The sequence below is a fragment of the Sceloporus undulatus genome, chromosome 6 (assembly GCF_019175285.1).
Source record: "Sceloporus undulatus isolate JIND9_A2432 ecotype Alabama chromosome 6, SceUnd_v1.1, whole genome shotgun sequence".
NCBI classification, from domain to species: domain Eukaryota; kingdom Metazoa; phylum Chordata; class Lepidosauria; order Squamata; family Phrynosomatidae; genus Sceloporus; species Sceloporus undulatus.
In genome coordinates this window covers 155193534-155217547 of record NC_056527.1, presented here as the reverse complement: position 1 = coordinate 155217547, position 24014 = coordinate 155193534, and the positions used below count along the sequence as shown (strand labels likewise).

Below are 24014 nucleotides of genomic sequence, written 5' to 3'. Positions count from 1 at the left end.
GACCACCCAAAGGTACTTTCTCCAAGTTCTGTTCCATATATGGCTAGACTGGAAATCCCATCACTTAGCCTGGATGGCTAATGGTTGAGGATGATGGCAATTGGAGTTGCCTTCTGGAAGGCTCTCCATTTCCCATCCCTGGAGTAGTGCAATTCTGGCTCACTGTAGGATCTAACAGTTACACATAATATATTTTATGTTTCTAAAGTAACAAAGGGCCTGAACAGACAAGCCAAAATAAAGTTGCTTTGGGTCACTTTGGAGGTACGCTGTTTAAATGCTGCATGCGTCTTAAGAGGCCGGAAGCTGCGCCAAAGCCATGCTCCAGTCCTAGGACTGGAGAGTCACTTTGGCGCAGCTTCTGGCCTCTTAAGATGCGTGTGTCACTGAAACAGCGTACCTCCAAAGTGACCCCAAGCAGCTTTATTTTGGCCTGTCGGTTCAGTCCCTTTGTTACTTTAGGAACATAAAATATGTGTAACTTGGCTGAACGTAACATTATCATGTTTGGCACATTAAAAATGAGTTTATTTTAAAAAAATAATTACAAACAGAATTTTTTTTTTACATTTTCCCCTTACTGTAAGGAACCTCTTTGGTTTTACCAGTTTATGAGAACCAAGCAACAGCAAAAAGAGAAGAGACTATCAACATTAGTAGACTGGTGAAAATTATTTAGTCCCCTCTAGTTGGTCCTTCATAGAGTCAGGGCAGTGTGGTGGCTTGAGTGTTGAAACTACAACTCTGGAGATGAGGGTTCGAATCCTGGCTCAGCCATGGAAATCCATTGGGTGATGTTGGGCAAGTCACACTCAGCCTCAGAGTAAGGTAAAGGCAAACACACTCTGAACAAATATTGCCAAGAAAACCACAGGATCATTATACTTCAGAAACAACTTGAAGGCACACAACAATAACCAAGCCTTTCATAGCAGCAAGCATACGTAAAACACTACCCATACGTAGAAAAGGAAACCAGGGTCATGAATTATAATGATACAATACGGTATATCAATGCTTCTCCAGTGATCTCATATGGGGGAAGTGAGAGTTTTACTAACATGACAAGGATCTCTATCATCAGGTAACGACTGGCTACACCAGTTTCTTTCTTTCCTGAAAAATTGCCAAGGACTGGTAAGCTGATGGATCAGCAATGGATGAAGCCGCAATGGATGGACCACTGCTTTGAATAGCCCTGTGTTCCAAAGTGTTACGTAAAAGTCCACCTTTTGGTAGAATGATGAATAAAATGTTAAGGCTAAAGTGTTCATCTATTTATTCCCCTTACAGATATGAATAATGTAAGTGGAATAAAGAGGCAAACACTTTAGCCTTAACATTTTATTCAATGTTGTACCAAACACTTCATCCTTAATATTTTATGCATCATTCTACCAAAATCCATGGATGGCCAAGTCCCATTAAAATACAGCGGTGAAGCAAAATGGTGTTCCTTATATAACATGGCAGAATCCAAGTTTGCCTTTTGGAATTTATAATTTTTGGGAATATTTTCAACCTATGGATGGTTGAATCTGTGGATAAAAAATATTCATAGCTATGGAGGGCCGACAGTACCAGTATATGGATTTTGGCTGTGGATAAAGCACTGACTCTATCCTAGCCTTCTATAGCAACAGAGAACAAATCTTCCCCATCCCATCTTCTGTATTACAAACCTTGGGATATTAGGAACTCTCAAGTTTGGCCTGAATTTTCTCTCGTTCAAACTAAATATACCGAAATAACTTTACACGTCATATTGATGGAGGTTAATGAGGAAACAATGACATAAAGTAGTAACACAACAACTGATGTATTCGTGATTTTTATTCATAGAATCATAGAATCATAGAGTTGGAAGAGACCGCAAGGGCCATCCAGTCCAACCCCCTGCCATGCATTACAGTGGGCCCTTGGTATCTGCTGGGGTTTGGTTGCAGGACTCCCCATGGATACCAAAGTCTGTAGATATACTCAAGTCCCATTAAATATAATGGCACATTGAAGTCCCTTATATAAAATGGCAAAATCAGGCTTTGCTTTAGTAATCAAAATGCTTGAATATCCATGGATTAAAAAAAATCCATGGATATGGAAGGGTGACTGTACTTTGGAGTTTCTTTTGAGGGGCTCTCCCCCCCCCAACACATTTCGAGGGCTATTCCTACCTTTTACATAATTCTTTTTTTTTGGGGGGGGGGGGAATACCAAAGTAATCACAGTCAAGTCTCACCGCAAATAATGTAACAAAGTCCTTTTTGCAAAAAATTGCAAAGAGTAATGGTTTTACTCTTTTTAAGAACCGTAACAAGGCATAGCAACAATTCCTTATTAAAAGGAACTTCCCAGGCTCTGGCCTCTGGCTTCTTCCTGATCCTGTCCCACTTTATTTCCAGAATGAGACCTCTGCACAGTGCTGAATTTCTAAAATAAGAGAATCCCTAAGTCTCAAAAATGCCCAGATGTCATGACCTTAAGAAAAATCTCTTTTCTGTGGCATGGCGGGGGGGGGGGGCAGTTAAAATTATGCCGTTGTGTGAGAGAGGCACTTTGCACATGCCCAAGGGTACACAGGCAGCGCAGTGCTCAGTATGACTAATTAAAACAGTTGCCAAAAAAAAGACTCATTAGAATTGAGGAAGCTTATTAACATGCCGGCTGTGGCCCAAGCCTGAACCTTAGCTCAGAGGAGGATGATCTATCATGGCTCAAAGCAAGCCCTGGGACTTTATTATTATATCTTCAAAATGCTATAAAGACTGGATGCAACCCTTAGGCAGAACTTGGAAAAGTTCCTTTTTGGACTACAGTTCCCGAGCCAATATGCCTTGTAGCTGGGTGAGAGTTTCTGGCATACCCTCCAGCATTTCACAGATGACAACTGGGACACATGTAGCCAAGCAAGCTCAAGATGGCAAAAGTTACTGATGAGAAAGAACACACAAACTAGGAAAAGTTACAACAGTTTGCTTTTGCCTGAACATACTGGGAAGGGCAAGACTGTGTCTCTTGGTGGTCTCCCATCTAAGTACTAATCAGGGCTGACCCTGATAATAATTCAATTCCTTTTTAATGCATCTCCTTACTATACTTTTAATTGTCTTGTTCTTTTAATGTTGTGAAGCTGCTCCGAGTCCCAGTTATGGGAAAAGAGTGGGATACTACAACTACAACAACAACTACTACTACTACTAATGCTTAGCTTCCACGACTGGACAAGATCTGGTGCCTTTAGGTTATTTAGGGTCACCATAAGTCAAGACCAGCTTGAAGACACATTACAACAATAAATTCATAAAAACTCTTGGTATTTTGCTTTAGCACTACCATCTCCCTCTCTCTTCTAGCAGTCATTCTGCATCAGAAGAGCTTGGACACGTTCCTTTTTTCAGTCGACTACAGCACCCAGAATCTTCCAGCTCTAGCCTGGATATCTGGGGACGTATGACAAAACTAATAATCTGTCCAAGCTCTGTACAAAAGTGCATCAATTTATATGGTCAGGGCCTGGCTCTATCTAAATGAACTGTGATATTCGGCACAAAAAGAGCATTTAATTTTGAAGTAAAAAACCTGTGGGTGGCAGTTATCCTTGCAACGCAGGTGTGGGGAAAGTGAGACCCTCTGGAGTTTGTCTGACTAGGACTCCCAGCAGCTGTGCCACCATCACTAGTTGTCAGGGATAATGGGAGTGGCAGTCCAATGCCCTTCCAAAAGCCACTTGTCCCCCCACTCTTGCTCTACCCCAAGCTCATGGAGCACCCAATTTCAAATCCTCATTATGCATTGTTCCCTGTAAACAGGGGCATCACTCATCTGCTGGAAGAATGGCCTGTACTAGCAATGCCTTGCATGCTAACCACTTCACAGGAGCAGAGATCAGGGAGAAGAGCTTAATGTATTCACGGAGGCTAAGTGGATGCCGGTTGGGGTTCCTGGAATTTCACAGCCATTTGTCTCCAGCTGCTGACAGAAGAGAGGGCTGGAAATATTCATGAATGCTAATAGTGATGGCTGGATTTCAGCTGTTCACCACCATCCTACCTGAATCAAGTAGTGGGAAATCTGCAACGATGCTCTCCAAACATCTATGCTCCCAGACAGACATAATCTATTGAGGGCTGCATGCTGGCGATGGATAGGGCCAAAATCAAAAGTAAGGGGGGGCATCCCCATGTCTTTCTTTCTAATCCCAACCCCCCAGTTTGTTTCCACCTTCCCTCAACCTCTCCCAGAAACCCCCTTCTCTTGCACACATGCCAACACATTCCATGTTGCATGCCTTCAAATCATTTCCAATTCATGGCAACCCTAAGGCGATCCTTATCCTGGGGTTTTCTTGGCAAGATTTGTTCAGAGGAGGTTTGCCGTTGCCTTCTCCTGAGACTGAGAGAGTGTGATTTGCCCAAGGCCTGAAATCTCCTGGAAAGCCAAGATGATCAAACTGAGGCTGTTGTACTTTGGCCACATCATGCCAAGGCATGACTTACTGGAAAAGACAATAATGCTAGGAAAGTAGAAAGAGAGGAAAACTGGAGGTTAGATATATAAGACTCTATCAATCAGGTAGGTCACATTTAAATATAATTGAGGATGAAGACCTAGAAAGAAAATATGGAAAATTAATATTTTATATGCTATGTGCTGCTAGACTATTGTTGGCCTCAATGTGGAAAACAGAAGAAACCCCAGATATAGACATGTGGATTTTAAAAGTGTATGATTATATGGAAATAGATAGACCGACTTGCTATATAAAAAAGAGATCGATAAAAAAATGTGAGCAAGAGTGGAAACCATGGTTAAATTATCTGAATGAAGTGAAAGGAACAGATACTAGTATTATTTTTAATTAATTTCTTAATCAAAGAGATCAATTCACTTAGTAGCAGATAATAACGTGCAGAATAAAATGAATCAGGAAAGGTTTTACTAAGGCTGAAAAGAAGAATGAAATGTTATTTGATATATAAGAAATATATATGTGAATAATAATAAAAAAGGTAATGATATTAGAAAGTGACAATATACTAATGTGATAAGTATGGAATTGATAGAGATAAAAGGAAGGAACAACAATGTAAACATGTAAATTTAAATAGGAGTTTAACATTATGTATAGTGGCAAAATGTATTTCATTATGTAAAAATTATATATATATATATATATATATATATATATATATATCAGGGAGGATCTGAATTTTTAGGACCTAAGCAGCGGAGGATAAGGGGTCTTGGAGATGTCTCATGATTCGAGGTTGCCTCGAAGGCAGTTAACAAAAAGCCAGAGTTACATTGGCAGAATGCCCCAAGAGGATCCCAGCCTATATCAAACTGCACACTGTTTACTTGGCACTCTGGAAAACATTGTCACCTCCTCCAAATCAGCAGCCAGCCACTTATGCAGTTGAGTAGGGGCCAAAGATGAAACAATATACCCATTTATCATGGAGGCTAGAAAAGAAACCATCAGCCAGTGAAGTTGGATCAGCTGTTTTTCATCTCTGCTCAGAATTTCAGGGGGCAGAGAGCTGAAAAGTAAGGGAAAGTACAAATCAACTCCTCAAGATGTGACTGTACTGGATTGAACTTTGTACCTGCTAAGAACCGGGTTTTTTTCCTCTCCTTGATGCCTCTACCTCAAACAGGTAGGCAGACTCCTGTGGATGCTCAAATGAGGAATGACAGCACAGACTTGTGAGCTTTTGCCGCTCCAAAGCAGCAAGGGTCTCTGGAGCCTTGAGAGCTTCCCAAATATTTACTCTGCACTCCTGCATGACAACAGGTGTTCAAAGCACCCTTGGCAAAGCAGAACAGTCCAGCAATGGTGGCATCCAGAGAGGAGAGAATGAGGCTTGAAAGCAAATACTCAGAAGATCCAGACTGCGTATACCAGATTGTACCAGACTGCATAGACCATGAAAAGCTATGGAATCCTTTTAAAGACTTTGGAGCACCACTACAATTGATAATCCTGATGAGAATTCTGAACTCAGGACAAGAGGCTACCATTAGAACAGAATATGGAGAAACCAAATGGTTCCCAACTGGCAAAGGGGTCAGGCAAGGCTGCATTTTATCACACTGCTTTTAAAACCTGTATATAGAAAGTATCATACAAAGAGCAGGCTTGGACTCAGAAAAAGGAGGAATGAAGATAGGAGGAAAGAACATCAACAGTCTTAAAATGTGCAGATGACATTGTACTACTAGCGGAAAACATCACAGACTTGGAACAATTATTAAGGAAGGTCAAAAATGAAAGTGCAAAGGCAGGCTTATTGCTGAGCATAGAAGAAATACATAAATCCAGCCTAGACAATGAGCAAAACAAAATAGTCATGATTTCCCATACTTTGGATCAAACACTGATTAAAAATGAGACTGCAGTCTAAGACAACTAGGAATGGGAAGGGCAGCTATGAAAGAACTAGACAAGATCCTAAAGAACTGCTCAAGCCATTACCATTCCCCATCACCATGTAAACATGCAAGAGCTGGACAGTAAAGAAGGTGTATAAGAGGAAAATCAACTCAACACTGGAGAAGAGTGCTCAGGATCCTATGGATGGCCAAAAGACAAACAAAAGGGTTATGGAACAGATTAAGTCCAAACTCTTCCTGGAGACCATGGCATGGGACAGACCATCCAAAAAGGACAATCTCCCAGCGCCTAGTTTTGGTCTGTGGGAAACCACAGCCTCCAGACCGTGGGACTTCCCCATAGACCAAAAAGAATCCCCGAAAAACCGGTTCTTCTTGCGACGCCAGTATGACGTCGCAGTGCTCCAATGGCGCACTTGCAACATCATAATGGCGCTGTGATGTGCGGACACTATGCATCCGACACGTAACAATGGCACTGCCCATCTGGACAGGGAGCCACCATTTTGATGCCCTCATCACGTGTGAGGGGCGAGGGCGTCTAGAAGCCCCGCCTCTCGCATATGACGAGGGCATCCTATCCCGTCCATCTGGACCGGACCCAAGATTATCAAATTGAGGCTGTCATAGTTTGGATACATCATGAGAAGGCATGATTCATTAGAAAAGACAATAATTCTAGGAAAGGTAAAAGGTAGCAGAAAGAGAGGAAGACTACATGGTAGATGACTAGACTCAATCAGGGAGGCCACAAGCCCGGATTTCCAGGACATAAGCAAAGGAGTGGAGGACAGGGGTTTTTGGAGATATCTCATACATGGGATCGCCATGGGTCAGGATCGATTCAAGGGCAGTCAGCAAACACAAAACCAGATCAGTCTCTTGTTCTGTCCATCCCATTACAGACAGAGGATCTCAGGCAAACTATTATCTGGGATATTCTGCCTGGAGCTTAGAAATGTATAGCTTCCCAAAGGTTGCTAAACTACAGCTCCCATAAGCCCTCACCATTGGCTATGCTGGCTCAGTTTGATGGGGTCTATAGTCTGAGCACATTTAGTGATGCAAGCATTTCCAACCAACAAGAGGTGCTGAGGGAAACTGAACCCAGAGCTTGGAAGTCACTAATAGGGTCTCCAGGTGTAACACAGGACAGGAGTCCTGTACCTTTCACACAAGCGACATGTATTGAAATTCCTTCTACCGGAGTGGTTCTTAAAATTTGGTCCTTCCAGTCCTTAGCTCCCTGAATTCCTGACCATTGATCATGCTGGCTGGGACATCTGGGTGTTAAAGTCTAAAGTATCTGAGGAGTAAATGTTGAAAAGCACTATTCTACACAGTCCTTAAAGTTAAAGAGGCCCTACAAACCTGTTACTTGTAATGCATTCCTTTTTGACTGCAACTACAGTATTGTAAGTATAAGTAAGGTACATCTCACTGATAAGTTAACAAGGGATAAGTTCAATCCTTTTGGAGTGTAGCTAACCTGTATTACTTTCTGTTTCAGAGGTGTGCCCTCATGAAAAATTGGAGGAGGAATATTGCACGGTTCAAGTGCTGTTTAATCAGGTGGCCTGCTGGTCTGTTGTACTTGAGGTGACAATGCCACGGAAAGGAGAAGAGTGTGTTTTCTACTCCTGGCCAGCAACATGTAGCATTCAGGTGATGTTTCTAATCTATAGTTGGCCCTCCACATTTGTGGCTTTGACGTTTGCAGATGTGATTATTTGTAGTTCTGATTAATATGCTCTTTCTAGGAACCTCTAGGTTCTCCAGCCCTACTCTGCCAGAGGTTGACCATAGAGTTTTGCTGGAGAACCTAGAAGTTCCTAGAGAAAACATCTAGGCATATTTTATCTAGGCATTTGTAGGTCATCCAGCAAGATTCTATGATCAACTTCTGGCAGATGTTGACCATGAAGTTGCACTGGAGGATCTGGAGATTCCTAGAAACGTGTTGTCTTAGGTAAAAAGAATAATTTTTTTTTATTTTCAGTTTTTACACCTTCACCCCTAAGCCCAACAAATGTGGAGGGACTGCTATAACTAGAAAAAACTATTTTAGTTAATATTTCAGTTACTTTTAAGAAACACCAAAAAGCAAAGATTTGTTTTTAAAACTGCAGCTAGGAAACTCACTGGGTGATCTTGGACAAGCCACACAGTCTTATCCTCAGAGGAAGGCAATGGCAAACCATATCTGAAAAAATCTTAACCAAGAAAACCCCACAATAGATTTGCTATAGGGTCACCCTAAATCAGAAATGACTTGAAGGCACACAACAACAACAACAACAACAACAAATGATGGTAGCTATCTACTTTTTAGTCCCTTGGAACTGTAAATGCAATCACTTTTTTAAAGTACCTTTCCAAGCTTTCCAGCACTCACACCTTATTCATGTAGCTGCATCCTCAAAAGGTTCCTAGAGGGCTTTCAAAAGGGGCAAGGACCACCTGAGATGGTGGAGGCTTTTAATTAAGTCACCCCTTCTAGCCATTCTTTTGGTAAGGCCATTGCTTGTTCATAGCAAGCCGTAGCTCTACCAACAGAAGCAAAGGGTCAGGAGAGCTCTGCCATGGTGTTGTCCAGGGAAGGCCGTAAGCTGGCATCTTAATGCCCCCCTTTCTTTTCTTGTTATCAGCATTCTTACATCCTGATTGGCTCACTCAGCCATAGACTTGTTGAAAGTAGCACAGCTCTGCTTAAAATATCTTTGGTTGGATTGGACACATATTCCCTGCAGACTTAATGGAATGGCAGAGCTGCAAATCACCAAGTGTCCTCATTCCAACCAGCTGCTTTTCAAGCTCCAGCAAGACTGGAAGTAAATATAAGTGCTTAGGCATTATTTCTCCTCATTGTCTTCCAAGAGAAAAGGAAATGCTTTACTTCTTATTTGGCTGCCTATCCTCGTGTAGAAAATTCATTTCTCGGCAGCGCATCCAGAGATGCATCTAATGGGGCCCTATTGAAGGGTTATGTTTACGCCCCACACATCACAGGCTTGGAGCCCTACAGAGCTGGTTAAGCATCACACTCCTATTTTTATAAACATTCAGTCCTCCACATTTGCAGCTTTGACTTTTAGAAATTTCGTTATTTGCGGATTTGATTAATATGTGCTCCCTAGGAATTTCTAGACTCTAGCGCATCTCATAGAGTCGCACTGGAGGACCTAGATGTTTCTAGAGAAAACATTTCTCTAGGCTTTTGTAGGTCCTCCAGCACGGTTCTACAGTCAACCTTTGGCAGATGGTGACCACAGAATTGCACTGGAGGACCTAGAGATTCCTAGAGAGCTCACCTCTTAGGTTAAAAAATTGTGATTTTGTTATTTGTGGTTTCCCCACTTTTACAGAAGTCCTGTGGCCCTAATCTACAGTGAATGTGAAGGGCCCACTGTATTTGCCTTTAGGTAAAGTCCAGCCCCCCTCCATCATCCACCTCTAACAATCTACAGAATTTGGGGGGGGGATTGAACAATGACACCCAGCCACACTAGCTGGGAGATGTGATCCCCCAAAGTAACTTTTCCAAGTTCTGCCAACTCAGTCAAGTAAGGGCTAGTCTAGATGTAATAATGCAAGCTGCTGCAGATTTTCACACATTCCCATCACTGTTTAATTGGCTTCACCTTCCTGTACAAATTTGCATGCTGCAGTCAGAAGGGGCAAAAGTCCCAATTTTACTTGTGTTGGATACCAATGGATCTTTGCCATGATGCCTATAAGCTTCCTTGGAGCCAAAAATATAAATCCATTTTTGCCTATTCTAGATTGTATTGCACAGTTCAACTGTTATTCATGTGAGAGTCAGAAAATATATTGGCTGCTTAGACTCAGAAAATAATTTTGCATTCAGTCGCTCTGGTCTTTAGCCTCCAAAGGACTTCCAAAAATATATTCCAAAGTCTGAAATCTGCTGGGATCTGAGTTAATTAGTTTGAAATGGCCTCATTGGACCAGCACTGGGACCAGCATTGGACCCTTGGGTTGTTTGTCTCCTAGAAGAATGTGTTTTAAGAAACAGCGTATTTTCCAAAGAACAGTAAAAACGTGGTTGGTTTTTTGGAAAACATTACATAATGGCTAGTATCCTGCTGGCTGCATTTGCTGGTGTAAACCCCAATTTTGCAAACATAAGTACTAGGGGATTTTGCACCTCCTTCCATAGTGCCTTTGCCCTAGCTTTGCAACAGCCCTTCAGCATCCAAGAAAGAAACAGGAGTCTTACACTGGGGGTAGATGCTGCTTGTTCTGCCCTGGGTGCATAGAATATATCCAATTACATCCCAGAGGGAACCAGGGATCAGTGGCTGTGGGTCAGAACAGCAATTTGCACGTTAGAGATAAGCAGGGAAGTGAAGTAACTTCCCTCCCACTGCATATTGGTGGAAGTACTTACTCTCCACCAGTGGGCTTAATACACCTTGTCTAATTGATCCTTTTCATGGCAAATATTGGGCCCTCATCACCAAACTGTTGATGTGCCACTACTTCAAGAGAGACTACATCAGTAAGATATTAAAAGCTCCATATTCTCTTTCAAAAGCCATTTGAAAGAAAGAATAAGTCTGCTTCCTCAATGGTCTGACACCATCTCAATTGTTTGAACCAAAGTCTGAGAGGAAACCATTGGCACCACTTTGGTGATCTTGGGGAATTCACACTTTCTCACCCTCAGAGGATGGCAATGGCAAATCCCCTTAAAATAAATATTTTTATCACAGCAGCCCCCTGATTCTTAGGGTTCCCATAAGTCAGAAGCAACATGAAGGCACAGAACAACTACAAAGTCAACATATGGCTAAATGTCTCTAATATTTGGCCACTTCTGGCAGATGGGAACATATTTTGAGCTCACTGGAGACAATAAATTCATTATTTCTGCTGAATTCGTTCCAGAGGTGGGAAAGGTGGTATGTTCTCTTCAAAAGTGATTTTTCCTCTCCTTTGACATAGGGTGCTTGCTCTGAGTGTGTTGTTTATAAACAAATACAACCCACAGACTGGTCTTGGGATTCAATAACATTAGAGGGGGCCACATGTAAACTGACAGGCTGACTGTAGGATCCCATCACTATCCTGAAAGCAGATCACTTACCTTCTCCTGGTACTGTCGGCGTGAGGAGTCCAGAGACTGGATGAGGGCTGTGGCATGGCCGATGAACATGGCATAGCAGGTGGCACCGACGATCATGCTCAACATAGTGAGCCATACATCGGACATGCCCTTGGGGGCTTGCTGTCCGTAGCCGATACACAGCATGTGGCTCATGGCCTTGAACAGCGCATAGGAATACTGCTTTCCCCAGGAGTCATTCTAAAGAGACAGACAGACATGAGTTACAAGACACAAGATGAACAAAGCCTGGGAGATCTTTGCAAGATAGACCTTTACCACACAGAAGCTTGTGCGATTTTGTACGGTCGTTGCTCCCCATCCCATATACCAGCCTGTGACTAAGTCACCAATTCCATGTTATAAATAGGACACTAGAAATGGTGGCCAGTGCTAATATCTAGAATCCAAAGGTAACAGTATCATGGCAGAGGTCACTGCAGAGGACTGCCCTGGCTTATTCCTACACTACTCCAGGTAGCTAGCTCTAGTCATGTTTTTTATTTCTCACAATACAATTCCCTAGGACACAAAAGCCAACATCTTGTTGGTGGCAAACTAGGGGTAATGCTTGCATAATCCTCCATGCCTTGTGGAAGTAGATATCCAGTACCTCCTTCTGCAAAGTCCCCATCACGGTGCACACCACCATCTAGGGGGCTGCCATGTGCAGCTCTGTCTCCCCAACTACTGAGTGGCTGCTGCAGTATACACAGGCCCATTCTGCTATCTCTTGAACAAGAAGGGAAGGAGAACTTGTATACTGGAGCAGAGGCTTCTGCTTCTTCCCTGTGTGCTTCAGCGGGCTAGAACAAGCCTTGATGCAACCTTGTTAGTGATCAGAGATGGAGCCGCTCACTCCTACTGAGTGTTGCTATATACTAGGAGAAGCAGCCAGGTACTAGTGGTATACTGGTAGAGACCTAGACTTTAAACTGTATGATTCGATGAAATCATACAATTGTGGAGTTGGAAGCGACCACAGTCCAACCATGCAGGAATACACAATCAAAGCACGGTCGACAGATGGCCATCCAGCTTCTGTTTAAAAGCCTCCGAAGAAGGAGACTCCACCACTCTCTGAAGCAGCATTTTCCATTGTCAAACAGTTCTTACCATCAGGAAGTTCTTCCTAATGTTTAGGTGGAATATCTTTTCCTATCCCTTGAATCCATTGTTTCATGTCATAATCTCTAGAGCAGCAGAAAACAAGCTTGTGCCTTCTTCCATATGACAGCCTTTCAAATATTTAAACAGAGATATCATGTCACCCCATAACCTTCTCTTCTCCAGGCTAAACATACCCAGCTCCCTAAGCCACTCCTCACAGAGCATGGTTTCCAGATTTTATCATTTTGGTTGCCCTCCTCTGATAATGCTCCAGCTTGTCAACATCCTTCTTGAATTGAGATGCCCAGAACTAGACATAATATTCCCGGTGATAAACGACCTCAGACACTGTTGCTCTAGAGCGTGAAATTTAAAAGGATAGTTAGAACCCACTGTATAGCATGCTGTAACCACAGCAAGGTAAAGCCAAGAGGCCCCACTGAGAGTAGAGGTGCCCAAGAACAGTGGTTCACTATGTTTCATCCTCCAGCTATTTTGGATTTTAACTCCCAGAAGCCCCAGCCAGCATGGCCAATGATTAAGGATTCTGGGAGCTAAAGTCCTACAACATCTGGAGGACCTGAGACAAACACTGCCCTAGAGGGCAATTGCTGTATGAACTTTGAGTCAGCTTTGCTGGAAATTCTATCTTTGTGTAGGCATCTGTATTTGGTGTGAGGAGCATCAGGCATACTTTTTAAAAGACAGGCTTTTCCACACAGTATATGTACATATAAATATGCTCATGTAAACATATGTACACACACACACACCACAAATAAACACTCCAATAACATGCAGCCTCATCATCTTTCTGAAATCTATTGCATAGTATTTCCCTCTCGCACCCAAACAATGCAATGTCATGCAACATCAACATGTTTCCTGAATCTACTGGATGATATTTTATTTAGTTGCACAATCTCTTGGGTGCTTATAGTACAGTCTATTTCAAGCTACTGCAATCCCCTTCTGTCTTCCAGCAGTCCTCCATTGCTTATAATTTAAACAACTCATGAAAAACAGGCACATTCTCATTCAGTAAAGGGCACCGTCTGCAGCATCCTGCATTCTCCATGCGATTAAATGAAATCTATAACCATCACTTCACATCTTGGTATACTCACACAAACAAAACACACACAGATGGGCATTATGGCCACAGTTTTGTTCAGGATTCACCCCTCCCACAATCCTTCTATTGTTGGAAGAGAGCAGTGAGGATCATAAATACATCTATGTCCTTGTATCTGGACGACTGAAGGACATCCGCTCCTGAGATCCACTGAGGTCATCCAGAGGTCTCAACTGAAGTTGTATTCATCTGGGAATATAGATGTTTTTCTGATCTCCACCAGTAATGGAATAGCCATTCCTTGGAGCTGCTACAGAGCAACACTACGTCGAAGTGGAGGAGTTTGGATGTTGAAAAGGGCAGAAAAGATTACCAACCTCCACAACAACAAAAAGACATACACAGATTGAAGGTGGACTGTGGTGAAGTGGTTTAAGTATTGGGCTAGGATTCTAGAAAGCCATGGTTCAAACCATCACTCCTGGGTAACCTTTGGCAAGTCACACTCTCTCTTAGTTCCAGAGGAAGGCAATGGAAAATCACTTCTGAAGAAAACTCCATGATAAGTTTGCCTCAGGGTTGCCATAAGTTGGAAATGACTTGAAGACACACACAACAACAACAACAACAACAACAACAAAAGTGAAGACTGACTCATTTCTGTGTACATCACTAACAGGACATAGAGTCTCCTTCCTTGGAGGTCTTTAAACGGAGGCTGGATGGCCATCTGTCAGGGATGCTTTGATTTGATTTGGATTTCCTGCATGGCAGGGGGTTGGACTGGATGGCCTTACTGGTCTCTTCCAACTCTACGATTCTATGATTCTATGACATCTGAGGAAGTTCCAGTAAGCTCAAGCCTACAAAAGCTCATACTACCAGCTTCTTTTTTTCAGTTAGGCTCAAAGGTGCTACAAGAGCCCTTTGAATCCTGATTTTCCAGACTAACATGGATATGTCTTTGAATTCTACCACGATATGTAACTGTTTAGTCTTCATATACATTAACCAGACTTTTGATTGTATGCTGAGAAAGACTGAAGTATAGCAAAGGGTGGTGGTGCTGGAGGATGTTGATCACATTGGCCTTACAGCTAGGCTAGTTATCATTTTATATTCCACACCAAATAATCCAATAAAAAGCAATGATTAATAAATCTTCTCTCCTGAAGTCTGAGATGGCATGAGGCTGGCCATGTGTCCTACTTTACTGTCCCTTAAGTGAAGGTGTCTGCTACTTGAAAGGCTGTTCTATCCACGTCTGGTTTATGATAAGTTAAGAAGTCAGGAGAGGTGATGGCATAAAGGATCACAAAAAACTAGGAGCCATGAAAGGGCTGGGAGAGCTGAAATCATCCTTCTGCAATGAAGCCCTGGACAGCACTTGGAACAGGAGGCCTAGAAGTCACTCACGGCCACATAGCCTTCTTCTCACTAGTGAGTAGAATCACCAGTTCAAGATGATCCCATGCCTTGAGGTTTCTGGGACAAAATCTGAGACCTAGGGATGGCCCTTGGTGATGACATTCAGTGTTATGCATAAGGGACCAACCAGGAGAGTCATTAAGGGGTGCAGGGGGTTCACAACACACCAGGTGACACCCAAAAGAGGGGTGACACTACTTTTCCACAAATATCTGCCTTTTGGTAGAAACAGGCTGCAGCATTTGCTTGCATCCCTTTAAAATGCTGGAGCTCAGATTATATGAGTGGAACAAGGCTCAGGAGGAGGAGAAAAGAGAGGCCCCATGGTTTAAATTTTTTACAAAATTAGTTAAATTTGAATTTTAAATTTTCTTTAAATAACATCACATCTTATCAAATTTTCACTTTAACCACATGGAACTATGTACAGTTGGCCCTCCGTTTTCACGGGGGAGCCATTCCGACACACACACGTGTGAAAACGGAGGCTCGTGCGTATTCAAGCCTCATAGGCTTGAATGGGGTGTGGTCTGGGTGTGCACATGCGTGCACCATTACAAATAGCAGAGGTAGCCCCTCCACATATAGTCGAGGTCGCAGATCTCAGATCCATGAGTTAGGAGGGGTGACTGTACAAGTAAATACAATTAGGTGTACCTGTAAATACATTTAGGCTATGCATACAATATTGTTATTATAGGTATATTTTTAAATTTGCTAGTTGTTTATGTTATGACTGTTGCCATTGCATTCAGTGATATATGGGAATTATGATTTATTAGTAACATTAGTACAAAAAAAAAACATTACTAAGGATTCTGTATGGTGTGGTATGAGAGGAGGTCAACGGGAGTCAGTGGGTGACACCATGAGTTACTTCACCGGGTAACACCAACCATAGTGATGCTACTGGGAGCAGCCACAGTTGCTCACAGCTTGTCATTCATATGCATGCCTGCAAGCACACATGCACAATGTATTTTCCTGTTTGAAACTTAAGACAGAAATCTTAACTAAAGGGACTGTTCCCCGATGAACGTGAAATGAGGGGATTATTCCTTCTCACTTACTTAGGGAGATGGGAGAAGGAACATTTAATCCCTTTTACTTGGTTCTAGCTACAAGATGGATGAAGAGGAGATTTGAGGGTGAGCCCTGGAGTCAAGAAGGAGGAAGCTACATAAATGAATAGGTCAATTGTAAATTTACAGCGCTTTATAAATACAAGTTTATAATAATAATAATAATAATAATAATAATAATAATAATAATAATTGTGAGTCTTCACAAGTTCCAGCAACAAATCAATTAACTTTGCAAACAATAGCAAACTGGTGGCCTCCTAGCTGAACTAGAGATCTGTATACAGGGTTTTCTTCTTGCCTGGAAAAAAGACATCAAAAAAGGAGCATTTTCACCCATTTCTCCTGCCTGGAGATGACGCATGAAAACTGGTGACTCTGGGCTAGGCCTTGAGATCTAGCCACTGTAATGGGGAAATGATTTTCTATTTAAATTATATTTAATGCCATTAATTTAACATAATTATAGTCATTACTACTAAATCGACACCTGTTACCTGTAAATCAGCACAGCTTGGGTTTTGATTTGAAACCAAAACAAAACAGAACTCACAAGAAAGAAAATCACAGAGCTTTTCTTGGCAAGATTTGTTCAAAAGCAGTTCGCCATTGTACTTCCTCTGAGGCTGAGAGAATGTGACTTTTCTAAGGTTACCCAGTGGGTCTCCACGGCTGAGCAGGAATTTGAACCTGGGTCTCAAGAGTTGTAATCCAGGACTCAAACTATTGTCCACACTTCCAATGTGCACATGTAAATACACATATGAATTGCTATGGATCAGGGATTGTAGCAATCTGTTTTAGATCTAAAGCCCACTAGGGTTAAACAAACGAGACTTGGTGACCCCCTGCACATTATCCAGAGATGCATCAGTAGGTCCTGACCTATTTCTCACCCATCCTTGGTCTAGACCTTTCCAAAATATTATTATATGATAAAGGCATAACCCCCCACATATTCAGCAACATGTTTCCAGGTTTTACGTAGAATCTATCATGTCTACCTTATGTGCCATGGAGTGGTTCTTGAAGTCACTCACAGTAGAGAGTGGCCACTGCTCCCTGCTGTAGCAGAGCATTGAAATGTTCCTCTTTTTGAATGATGATTCTCAGAATCCCCCAATCTAGCATGCTTGAGGGATTCTGGGAACTGTAGTCTCCAAAGGGAATGGTTCAAAACTCTAGAGCAGAGGACATGCTTTAAAAGCAGAAGGCTCAACGTACAATCCTCCAGGGAAAAGTGTCTGGTGACAGGTACTGAGAAAGACCGAGATCCTGGAAAGCTCCACCACTCCAAGGAGACAACACAATACTTAACAAACACATAGTTTTTGCTGTTGTTGTGTACTTTCAAGTTGTTTCTGACTTATGGGAACCTATCATGGTGTTTCTTGGCAAGTTTCTTCAGAGCAAGTTTTTTCTTTCTCTGAAGATGCCAGACAAACATCAGGAATAAACTGTTCTAGAGCATGGGCACACTGCCCAAAAAACCCACAAAAAACTATTTCTTCAGAGGGGTTTGTCACTGCCATCATAGGAAGCTGAGAGGGTGTAACTTGCCCAGGGTCACCTACTAGGTTTCAATGGCTGAGCCAGGATTTGAACCCTGGTCTCCAGAGTCATAGTCCTACACTTAAACCATTACACCATGCTAGTTCTCTGGACACATTGTATGACCTCCCAAAAGGCTATTTCCTCTGTTTCTGTTACCTTCTTACCATAAAGATGGCACATTGGTCTAACAATCCCACTTCCAACATATCACCTATTGCAGAAGTTGACCTCTAGCCCTAGGTCCTCCTCAGGTCTAGGGGGTACCGCCTTCTCACAGCAGCCCCTGACATTGTTTGAAATACGTCTGAATCACCAGGTAAGCTTGTCTGACAGACACAAGGCAGAGCAGGATGGAAAAAGGGTAATCCTCCTTTCTCTTCTCCTCGACAGATCTTATCTGTCACCAGCACCAGTGGAAAGTTACAGAGATGTTTTCCCAGCTTCACCATAATGTCATCTCACACCATCAGTCGGGTCAATCTGGGCTTTGGGACCTCAGAGGTGGTATGTGCCATTCAAGCAGGACAGTGGACAGACAAAGCCTGGGTATTAATTTACCCTGTGAACGGCCTTTTCCGGCACGCACAATGGCTCCAATTCATTGAATGGAGAACCCCAACAAAAGATACACACAACAACAACTAAAGAGACAGCTCTTACTTGGTGCCAATCTGTCTAGGTTAACTTTGTTAGCAAACTCCAGTGGGCATACTGAGGAGAAATCCTGGTTTGGTCCCCATTGCCATTGAAATGCCACAGGAGAGTTTGGTTTCCACCTCTGGGGCCCTATGTGGTTTCTATCCAAGTGCCCAAAAGGACTGGAGCAGAGTCAACTCCAGACACCGTTGGCACAGCTACGAACACCATTGGCACAACAGTGGGGCCTGAACAATGCAACTATGAATGTGAGCGGGTGCCAGGGACCTGGGAGTCATTTTTCTGACCCAGGATCTCTAGTGAGCTAGACAAACTCCTCAAAGAAAAAGTAGCAGTGACCAGATGACCATTTCTAGCTCTCCTTTGGGAAGGTCTGGGGTCAAAACAAGGGCAAGTGGTTCATGCATCTTGTTTTAAACAGGGATTATTTATTGGTTTCTTCTTGAAGGAATCAGTGAGCAATATTAGCAACCTTTTTTCTTACATGAGAAAGTTTTCAAAAACCACACAGTTTTCAAAGCCTATTCACAATCTGGGACTCACTGTGTGCAAAACTCACACACAAATGTTCTGCCCAGAGGTCAGCATTTTTTGTGCAGGAAGCAGCACTGTCTGCACAGAAAGTGATATTCTTATCCAGAAATATCTGGAAAAAGCTGTTTTCTACAGAGAAAATGCTGTGTTCTAAACAAAATCATCCACGTGTAAATTTTGCATACAGTAAGTCCTCATCTACAACATTTTCTGAGCTGAAAACAGCTTTTTCTGCACAGGAAATTATATTTCTCCATTGAAATATCACTGCATAGAAATGTCACTTTCTGTGCAGACAATGCTGCTTTCTTCACAAAATAATGCTGTTTCTGTACAAAACAACCATAAGCATTTTTGCTCCAAACTGCAAAGATCTCACTAGTTCAAAATTCTTTTCATCAGAGTTTCTCAACACTAAAGTAAAATAAAATAAAATGTTTCTGACATAAAAAAAATATTTTCATACATTCATTCCATCCCTAGAAGGAAAACCTATACTGAAGAAATCCAGGTGTAGCAATTCTCCTTTTCATTTGCATTGTTTGGGGTCAGAGACATCAGGGAAGGGAGATCTGGGGGTTGTCCAGAGCCCACAAAGACAATTTTGGGGCATTCATGCATGTTTCCTACCCCTACTATTGCCTTGGTAACTGGGGGGATTTTTTTCTGTCACTACCACTGCATCCCAAGAAAAGAGAAGTTCAAGAAGAACAAATGTTATATTTTCAAAAAGCAAAACAAGAAAGGTGCTGAGGCTGAAATGTACTTGGAAATCAAACCACTGTTGAAATCTAGATTACTTGGTGCAAATTATTGTAAGGTGGTCATATCTTCATTACTGGAGAATTACATGTGACTAGTTACTCCTAATGACATGTGATTAGTTACTCATAACTAGTTACTCATTTCCAAGCTCTGAAAAAAGGTGGTGAAGATTTCCATATGCTGGTCTCCCATCTGTTGTGTTTACAGCGTCCAGGTTGGAAATTCAGAAAGTTGGTGGCACTTCAAAAATAGATCCCAATTTTAATGAACAGATTGTTCCTGCAGCAGTATGACACATCTGTACTGCTGCTTTTATGGAGGAGAGGTGATGCCTTTGTTTTGGCTTGGTGCCACCACTGTACTCAGTCCCAAGAGAGGGGGCTCAAAATCTGCCCTTCATATTGAGAAGTGAACAGGTCGGAGTGCCACTCACCCACTGCCAAAGAATGAGGGCATGCATCAGCAAAAAGAGGAGGTCAAAAGAGGGCATGGATTTGCATAAAATTGCCATCCGTTAATGGTTACAGGTGCACAGGCAGAAATAATTGCTATAATTTAAACAGAAATACACCTCATCATAGTATGGAAGACTATGACCCAGTGTAGCTGCCTCTCTGTCTGTTCTGGGCATTAACCATTGAGTCTTCTTTATTTTTTATACAGACATCAGTTAAAGGACCTTTCCTCTGACAGCCTTTCAAACAGAGAACTCTGCCAAATGAGACATAGGGCCACCTTACTGCAAGAATACTGCACCTTGGGATAATTATCGATTTACGTCATCTGAGTGCTTAGGCTTAGATGATATAAGGAAAGGGCCATAGGTTAGCACAGCATATTGTTTGCAGAGTAAAAAGTCTCAGCTTTGACCCTTCACATCTCCAAGTACAAGTGAAAGAGAAGCCAAAAGTCCAAACATAAAGGCAGCATGGATCGGAAGATCAACCAGAAGGCAAGACTGGAGAATGAACAAGGAATCCAACCCAAAAAGCTAGCCTAGAACCTCAAACCACACTGGAGCTCAGCCAATCCTCATTGTTCAAGCAAACCAGTATTGAGACATAAAATCTTCTTATGATCCAAGAAGAACCATTAGTCTCTTTAGAAACTTCACTGAAAAGTTGCAGAGATATGAATCGACACATGACGATTTCAGCTAAGGTGGGCACATGTTCATTCCTCCTGCTGTTCCATCACCAGTCTTCCTACCCAGGGAGAAAACCCAGTCATGCAGCAGCCAGGAAGGGAGCCCTTCACCCTCCTGCAGCAAAAGGAAAGAAAGGCCCAATTGGGTGTGACCTCCTGCACCACCCTACTGATGCCACTGCTTGACAGAAGCCAATACAGCTGGTCCTTTGCATCCACAGGTTCTTTACCCATGGATTCAACTATCCCTGGCTTGAAAATAATAAATAAATATATATAAATTCCAAAAAGCAAACCTTGATTTTGCCATTTTAGATAAGGGACACCATTTTTCTTACATTGCACTTAATGGCACTTGAGTATCCATGGATTTTAGTATCCACAAATGGTCCTGGAACCAACCCCCAGTGGATACCAAGGATCCACTGTATATAGGAAATATTAGGGCTGCACTAACTGTAAGGCAAAGTGAGATGGCCATTTAGGGTAGCAGATGCAAAGACTGGTGCTGAGATGTTAGACGACAGAACTGTGTGTGCCATGTGAGGGACAATGGAAGACACTGACCTAGTGTGAGTTTTGAAGATTCAACTGCATCTGCAGTGCAGAAATAATCCAGTTTGGCACCACTTTAACTACCACAGCTCAAAGCTATGCGATTCCAGGAATTATAGTTTTGTGAGACATTTAGCCAGAATTCCATAGCACTGAGCCATGGCAGTTGAAGTGGTGCCAAACCAGATTATTTCTGCAGTGTGGATGCACCCCTGATGAGGGTAATGGGGGTAACCTGTCCCTCATCTCAGGCAGTTAATTGATGGGGAACAGCCCTGAACTCCATGGAGGATCTCCTTTAAAGTAGATGTATCCAGAGCTTGGAAAAGTTACTTTTCTTTTTTGGATGGCAACTCCTCATCCAGCTAGGAGGGCTATTGTTCAAAAAGCAAAAACAAAGCAAAGCAAAGTCTTTCCAAAGCTCTGGATGATACCTTCAGCCCCTGCCTCTGCAAAGATCTCCAGCCACTCCATGAAGCACGGAGTTAAGCTGCAAAATACAGTAAAATGAAATAAAACTTTAAAAATAATCAAATCCCACAACATTTAGAATCTGCAAGGAACCGACAAGCCTGGACAGTGCCAAGACAACCACAGACTGGAGAACCAGAGGGACTGGAGGGAATGCTCCTCGGTGCACCATCACTCTTGTCATATGACAGGTTGCTGCAGGCAAGTGTTCTCCTGCATACTCATGTGCTTCTGGGCATTTATAGCCCTTTGCCGCCAAATGGATTGATATCGTAAAACCTTCACTTTCTATTTCCTCTGAACTACACAATGTACATTTTATCCTTTGAAAGTAACACAACAAAAAGGATTTTCAAACTTACTTGCAGCAAGGGAAAACATATATCTAGGAGCTTCCACTTTCCAAGGATGGTCTGTAGGGCATGGATGGAAACCCTATGGTCCTCCAGAGCATGTGGGACTGCAACTCCCAGCATTCTTCCCTCTTGGTTGTGCTGGCTAGAACTGTTGTTGCAGTCCAACAACACCTGAAGGGCTACATGATTTCCCTATCTGCTGTAGGATGCATACTCTCCAATGTTTCACAGATGAAAACCGAACGTGCGTGTCTAAACAACACTGGTGTGCAGTCAAGATGACAAAAGCTGTAGCAGTCAGCTGAGGACAACTGAGAAGGAAAAGACTCCATCCTCTCCTTTCCTCCCTTCCTGCTAAGCTGAGCAAAAACAACATTTGCACTTTGAACTCAGTTTGCAGCAAATGAGGTAAGTTGAGGATAAAGGGGGAAAGTGGAAGGAAGAGGGAGAAACTGGGACATTTTAAAAATAGCTGAAAAAAACAGAGTATAGAGGATTAATCGGGATTGTCCCTGCCAAAGCAGGGCAGTTTGAGAATATGAGGATGTGATTTGGATAGTAGTTTTGCCCAAGCTTAGAAATGGAGAAAAGCAATTCATTGTGTTATTTGTTATTGACAACATTAAGTAATGAGTTGTTTTAACACTGACTCTGGGACAATTTGTGTTTCAAGTTAATAACGTATTATTCCAAGCTCTGAGTTATTATTATTTTTCAACCATTTATATCTCATCTATCTCCCAATAATGAGATTCAAGGCAGCTAAGAACACAATGAAAAACAACAGAGTCAAGGGATCATGATGGGTCCAACAGTGATCCAGTCATTTCAAGGTATGTTAGGGAGGACTCTTGCAACAAACACAGCAAACACAGCAGCAAGCATAAGGGCTAGAATCCTATTGGTGACAGACTCACAAAACTTTGATACAACAGTAGGACTGCCTTCCAGATGTGTAGCTACAAGGGTTCAAAATGAGAACATTACCCGCTCCAATAATAACTCTGCCCTGCATGAATTCCTCCAAATTTCTAGCATTGCAGGCACTCAAAATGTTAGTTGAGCATTAAGGAACAAAGTTTAGGCATCAAAAGGAAAAGAACAGGCAAAGTACCAAGGGAATGCAAACAAAGTAAATTATCAGAATTCTAGGTGTGAACAATTTTTATTGTCTCAGTTTATGTAACCCATTTCTGAGAGGGCCAAGATGTCAAATTAATGAGATGGAACAAAATGAGGAAGCAGGTTAGACTAACTAGGCAGAAAACCTTCTATTATAAGTCATGGAATGTGATTCTATATCAAAGCTGTGGAGTGTAAACAACTACATGTGGAGTTAGCACATCAGTTGTGTTCTTTCTGCAATGTTGCAACACTGAACCAAGCCAGCAAATGTGCAACCAAACATGCGTGCATATGATGTGTTTTACACACCTGCAGGCCCCATGAACGTCTGTGGGCAATGGCACCAACTTTGCTTCTGCAACTTTGAATTGAATGAAGACATTCTTTACTGGACAACTGTTTTGACTGGGCAAGCTATGCATGCATAAGACACCAACAGGATTCCGGCTATGATCTTCAAAGCCTGCTCATCACATATTTGATGACAATCCTCTTCAGGCATTCATTATCCTTGGATAATCTGGGTGGGGGAGAGGCTCCATCCCTGAGCTATTCCACTCATTATCCATGAATAATGAATGCCTAAGTAGGACAAATGTCACTCTCCATTACTGCCAATGTCAATAATGGCCTGT

General features: G+C 42.3%; 1 protein-coding gene across 6 annotated transcripts in view; it reads right to left on the bottom strand.

Moving 5' to 3' along the window:
- The window catches only part of HCN4 (hyperpolarization activated cyclic nucleotide gated potassium channel 4), a 119869-nt gene that overhangs the window by 15944 nt on the left and 79911 nt on the right, over positions 1–24014 (bottom strand). For 5 of the 6 annotated variants that reach the window (XR_006104811.1, XM_042477092.1, XM_042477094.1 and 2 more), the window contains exon 4: positions 11504–11722. The exons of the other annotated variant lie outside the window; for it this stretch is intronic. Coding sequence is in view for 4 of the 5 variants with exons in the window: in XM_042477092.1 (XP_042333026.1) it covers positions 11504–11722 (219 nt within the window). In the remaining variant the exon portion in view is untranslated. The remainder of the gene's footprint in view (positions 1–11503; positions 11723–24014) is intronic. 6 annotated transcript variants of the gene reach the window in all.